At 54.9% G+C, this 5,770-nt stretch overlaps 2 protein-coding genes across 2 annotated transcripts; one reads left to right on the forward strand and one right to left on the reverse strand.

The window, feature by feature from the left end:
- Window positions 1-1,065: 1,065 nt before the first annotated feature.
- On the reverse strand, window positions 1,066-1,624 carry Z517_09378 (uncharacterized protein; the record flags this gene model as incomplete). The annotated part of the gene is made up of 2 exons (XM_013425288.1): window positions 1,066-1,482; window positions 1,526-1,624. The coding sequence occupies 2 exons, from the start codon at window positions 1,622-1,624 to the stop codon at window positions 1,066-1,068; spliced, it is 516 nt and encodes a 171-aa protein (XP_013280742.1).
- A 3,574-nt stretch (window positions 1,625-5,198) lies between these two features.
- Window positions 5,199-5,672, forward strand: Z517_09379 (uncharacterized protein; the record flags this gene model as incomplete). Its single annotated transcript, XM_013425289.1, has 1 exon — window positions 5,199-5,672. One exon carries the CDS (start codon window positions 5,199-5,201, stop codon window positions 5,670-5,672), a length of 474 nt encoding a protein of 157 aa, XP_013280743.1.
- Between the last annotated feature and the right edge of the window lie 98 nt (window positions 5,673-5,770).

Genomic DNA, 5,770 nt, shown 5'->3' on the forward strand with positions numbered 1-5,770 from the left:
GCTCCGTCTTGACCTGCGTACGGTGGTGATGTAACTGCCCGCGAGGATATTCATTCTGATGGACTCCCACTCTCAGTGGTGAGAAGCATCTGCATCCGTCTCTTCAACCGGGCTAGGACTTGGGGACGATCTCTCTACGATGAACGCGGGTGGATGGGCGCTACCAACGACTTCAAATGACCTCGTTACCACCAAGGACGAGAAGAGTCCCGACCCGCTGTGGCTCCTGCGGTCCTTGCCTACGATCCTTGCCTACGATCCTTGCCTACGATCCTTGCCTACGATCCTTGCCTACGATCCTTGCCTGCGGTCGGACAATTCGCTGCGCTCCTTTTCATCGTCGAAGCTCAAAAAAAGTCGGTGGGGTCAGATCTCATGCGGGCAAAAAGAAACAAATGGTCGTCAGAAGCCGCGAGTGAAATGGATCTGCGCTTGGTGATGGCCAACGGCCTCTCAGCCCAACTCTCCTGGCGTCTCTGCTCCTGAGGGTGTGTGATTGTGATACACCATCGAGGAAGAAATGTCGAACCAAAGTCTCTCAGAGAACCCAGGCAAACAGTCACGGGGCGGCACCAGCAAAAGAACCGGTTTCGACTGGACGCTGTCACCGGAGATTCCTTTGAGCCTCTCGGTGAAATGTTGAGGACGAAGAGCTGGCTAGTGGGTGAACAGGTTTCCAGCGCTGACTGTCTGGTCCTCGGTTATCTGGCTCTGATGCAGACACCGGCACTGGAGCATGGATGGCCACGGGAGTCTCTGCAGACAAAACATAACAACCTAAAACAATGGGTGAAGAGTCGGGTTGCGGAAGTGTTTGGCACAATGACAACCTGGACGACAAGGATAATATCTCCAGGGCTCAGTCCCGAATGGAGAAACTCGAGGAAATGGTAACGGAGTTGATGCAGGCAAATCAGAGCACACATGGGCAGAATGGACAGGCAACGCCTCCTCATTCTGGCAAAGGTCTCTGGATACTGTCGACGAGCGGACGCTCCGACACCGTTCCAGTATCGTTGACGGCTGCTACTTGATCAACAGCAGCAATACGGTCGCCGCCAACGGTCATCTAGCTGTTACAGGTGTCGAAACCAGATACCTTGGGCCCTCACACGCATACAACCACACACCACGGCCGATACCAGACTCCTTGAAGCCACCGAAGGGCACCTGGTAGCTGAGCATGTTGTCGTTTTTGACCCAGACGGTGCCGGCCTTGAGGGCGTTGGCAACGCGGATGGCAGTGCTGAGGTTAGTGGTGTGCACGGCAGCGGCGAAGCCGTAGGTGGTCTCGTTGCCGAGTCGGATCACTTCTTCCTCAGTCTTGAACTTGCTAAGGGCGCAGACAGGACCAAAGATCTCTGCTTGCATGATCTTCATGTCCTCGCTGACATTGGAGAAGATGGTGGGCTGGATGAAGTAGCCCTCCTCGCCGTGGCGCTCACCACCAGTCTCAACCTTGGAACCAGCCTCCTTACTGGACTGGATGCAGTTTCATGATCCGGTCGAATTGAAGCTTGCTGACCTGAGGCCCCTGGAAGGTGTCGGCCTTGAATGGGGCGCCAACGACGTTCTTGGCCGTCCGCTCCTCCACATACGCATAATCATACACAAACACACACATACATTGTATGAGGGTCGATCGAGGCTCAACGTGCACGTGAAACGACGCACAGAAGCCTGTCCAGCAGGTCGGTAGTCCTGAGAGGGGCCTACGTCAGGCCTATTTCAGCCGCCAACGCGTCCAAACCCTCAGAGTCAACGCCCAAGTCATGTCGCAGGGGCAGTGCAGGCGATAAGAGACTGGTCATGTGGTAGCAGTGATTGGAATACAAGACGGGAAGAATACAGGGACAACAGGGGCTTGACAGAATTGATCTTGCCTGACTTGAGTCGATAGTTAGCTTCAACTACCACCAGCAATGCTCGATGGAAAGGCCATGCCAATGTCCTCTGTACAGTCTGACGACATGACTGTCCTGTCCTTTCTCGCCCATTCAGCCTGTTTCAATATACACACCTCCAGATTTGCATATCTTCAAGAGGACAAAGACATGTGGAATCCAGTTTGATAAAAAGGGGTCCCGAACTATCGAAGCATTTGTCGACAGAGTGACTGGGCTGGCCAAGACGGATGGGCTCAATAGATAACAAATGGCCACCGGCACCTGTCAGGCTTCTATGAAGAGACCGTCACGGGCTACCGAGTCGCAGAGGAACGTCTGGGCCAGCCTCGACACCTCCGAGTCGTCAGGGTCGGGGCTGGCGCCAGCGGGCTCAACATGGCACGCCACATGGAGTTGCACATGCAGAATTACGAGCTCATGGTCTATCGAGGCCCACCACTGGTTGGGGTGTTGAGCTATCAACGGGAGGCGCGATGATCAGATTGTCAGCAAAAGCACCAGAAGACCGTCGCGCTTTTTCGACTGCGGAAGCCGAATATATGGGCAGCAACTGAACCCTACAAGGAAGCTATTCGGCTCACTGGGCCTTGCCATGATCTCAGAGGACGACACGATATGCCCCGGGGAGGAATCGTGCTTCCATATCGACAATGAATCAGCCGTCAAAACGTCGAAGCTCCAGGATTTCATGCAAGAACAATACACAGGACGTGTAACAAACCACCTGGCGCCGAGACCTTTTCGGACTGGATGCTTTCGGTGTCTATTTCTGAGATGATCATTCTTGGTCGTCCAGTCGGTACATGCTCTTATCCGCCTTAGAGGTAGTGGGACCTCCTCTTCTCGGTCATCGATGGCCGAACGACTAGCCTCCAGTATGACCTATACGTTGAGGACCGATCAAATTACGGTATCACTTCATTCGAGATGGACACCTACGCTACTCGGTCCTCGGCAACTCCTGCAGATTATCTTGGGCTGCACTGGACCCTCCCTCCCTCCCTCTCTTCTCTTCTCTTCTCTTCTCTTCTGGTGGCAATCCCGGGGCGTACTCTCCCGCACCGCAGACCGAAGATCACGCACCACGCACCGCACGCAGTACAGCTACAGCAGTGTGCAGGATTACCAAGGATATAATGACCTCGCTCTCGTCAAGACAGGGAGCTGCCGGGCTTTGGAGCGAAAGACGTACAAATGCCCCCTCCTGGAAGCCCATATTCTCCAGGGCGGGCCTGCCCTGTTGGCGGCGGCCGGCGCAGTTCTCATCACCACTGCAGCATTCCTCGTTGCCCAAGGAGTCCCTCAGGAAGTGTCCCGCTTCGATGGATCAGTGCTCTCCTCCCACATTCTCTTGATGTCCACCAAAACAAGTGCGACGTCGGTGAGGGAGATCATTGGGTCATTCTAGACCTCCAACGGCCTCACTCGGAAACCCCCTGCGCCAGCGTACCAAATACCTATTCCTTAGCGAATGCTCCGTGCACGCACGGCCTCAATCCAGGCGAGCTCCGAGCCCATCAAGAAGAAATGAAGGAATTTGAGTTGACATGACTTGAAGGCTAGACCCTACCGGCTGGTTCTAACGGGTCTCGATGGTGCATGTGGTGGTGCAGCAGCTTGAACACCACCATATTTCAGTTGTGAAACCCCTACAGCAGGACAAAAAGAATCGATACACATGACATGAACCCAAGAGAGGTTTTCGTATGTCGTCACGAGGAAGGTCTGGACAAGAGAAGGCTCTTCCAGAACAGTTCAGCTTCACGCTCCTTGTCCCCGACGAGGAGGTGCGGTGTCTGTCCAATGGCCCGGGATCTGTCACTCGCTTTGACTTGATCACCAATCATGACAGGGAGTAGTACACCCTCACCTATCCCTTTTACTCGAAGGCGAAGGGGAAGGGGGTGTTTCGCTTTGACTTGATCACCACAAATCACGACAGGGAGTAGTACACCCTCACCTATCCCTTTTACTCGAAAGCGAAGACGACGGGGGGTGCCATGGCGAGACGAGATGCGGGCTTGTGTTGTGGTATGTATGTGTGGTATGTGGTATTTACCTCCCTCACAGTACCGAGGCCACACCGGGCGAGGCATACGATACGGGGGTGACGCGAGCCAACGCGAGACAAGCTACGAGCTCGCAGGTGTCATCAGTGTCATCACCGCCCGAGAAGGGTCCAGGAATGACCGTCCGCAGCCTGGAAAAGGGCGTCCGTAGCCTCATGCCCGATACTGCAGAGCCCCCGCGGGAGTCTGAAGAAATGCTGCGGGACCCTTGGTTGAGGGAGGGAGAACTCGGCCGTCGCGGTGGACGCGTCGCCATCAGGTGCACGGGCGCGCGAATGATCCCGGAGTCCAGCCCATGGCATCATCATCGAAATAACGTGAGCGGATGGAGGTGGATGGAGACGAATGGATACGGTCTATTCTCTTTCTACTCTCAGCCCTCAGGTTCCAGCCCTCAGCTCCCAGCCCTCAGTCCTCAGCTCTCAATCCTCAACTCTCACGCCCTCCTATCCTGTCCTTGAGCTACCCGGAATCGACCTCAGATGACCATGGCACTGCAGTACTGCTTTCCTCTGGTTCGATTGTCGACCTCAGCTACGGTCCCGACAGGCCGTAGACCTCATTTTTACGCCAGCATCTACGCCAGCAGCCTTTCAGCGGCTACCTGGTGTGGTTGGGGCGCCATCCGCTGACGAGTCCAAGCTCGTGTATCTCAATCCCGGACAAGGACTGCCGTCGTCGATGTCTCCAAATCTGGAAGTATGAGCGAAGCCCCCGTTGAGGTATGGAAATCTTTGGGCCATCCGGCAGAATAGGGCGTGAGGACTTGATCCTCGCTCCCGTGTCCAGCTCCAAGGAATGTCTCGGCAAGGGATGTCTCTCTCTGAGGCGTGTCTCTCTCTGAGGCGTGTCTCTCTCTGAGGCGCGTCTCTCTCTAAGGAATGTCTCGGGTGGGGGATGTCTCAGCAAGGAATGTCTCTCAGCGAATAATCATCTCTCACGAAGAAATGTCCCAGTAAGGGATGTCTCTCACTAATGGATCTCTCTCGGCAAAAGATGCCTCTCACGAAGGAAGGCCTCACACCAAGAGATGTCTCTCTCCAACGGATGTCTCCCACTGAGGGATGTCTCTCGTTAAAAGATGCCTCTCTTCAAGGAATGCCTCTCCAAGGAATGTTTCACACCACGAGATGTCTCCCACCAAGAGGTATCTCTCAGTAAGGGATATCTATCGTGGGCATCTACTTGCCTATCGCCAACACTCAGCAAAGGATGTCTCATCATGAAACGTCTCACCAAGGGCCCTTTATCTCGTGTCTTCTCACGCGACAGAGTCGAGCCAGTCTTCATCTACGCCGCTGGACGATCTTTGAAGTCAACTGGCAGAAGCATAAGAGTAGGCGCCTCGCACACGACAGCGCAGAGCCAGTCTTCATCTGCGCAGCTGGACAAGCCTCCAACTCAACTTGCAGAAGTACAAGAACAGTTGAGAGAAGTCGAGAAGAAGCACCGCGAAGCCATGCTCCTGGCAACATATATCCCACGCGAATCTCGGCCACTCGGCCTCCTGGCCGGACAAGCGCAGAAGAGTCGAGAATCGGTCGGCCTAAACCTGGTGATGGTACACGCTTGTTTCATCAGAGGTACACCCCGGCGACTACAACGACCAGTCTATCATCGTGCCGTGGTGCCCGCGGAAAGGAGCATCTCTGCAAACAAATCACACTCAAGGTCTTGGCTCTTCTTCTGGCGATAGCCTCGCACTTTGCTTTGAACAACGCTGGTGAGAGGCCGGTCGAGGGAGGTTCGTTCGAGGGAGGTTCGTTCGAGGGAGGTTCGTTCGAGGGAGGTTCG

The sequence above is a fragment of the Fonsecaea pedrosoi genome (assembly GCF_000835455.1).
Source record: "Fonsecaea pedrosoi CBS 271.37 unplaced genomic scaffold supercont1.6, whole genome shotgun sequence".
In the NCBI taxonomy this organism is placed as follows: domain Eukaryota; kingdom Fungi; phylum Ascomycota; class Eurotiomycetes; order Chaetothyriales; family Herpotrichiellaceae; genus Fonsecaea; species Fonsecaea pedrosoi.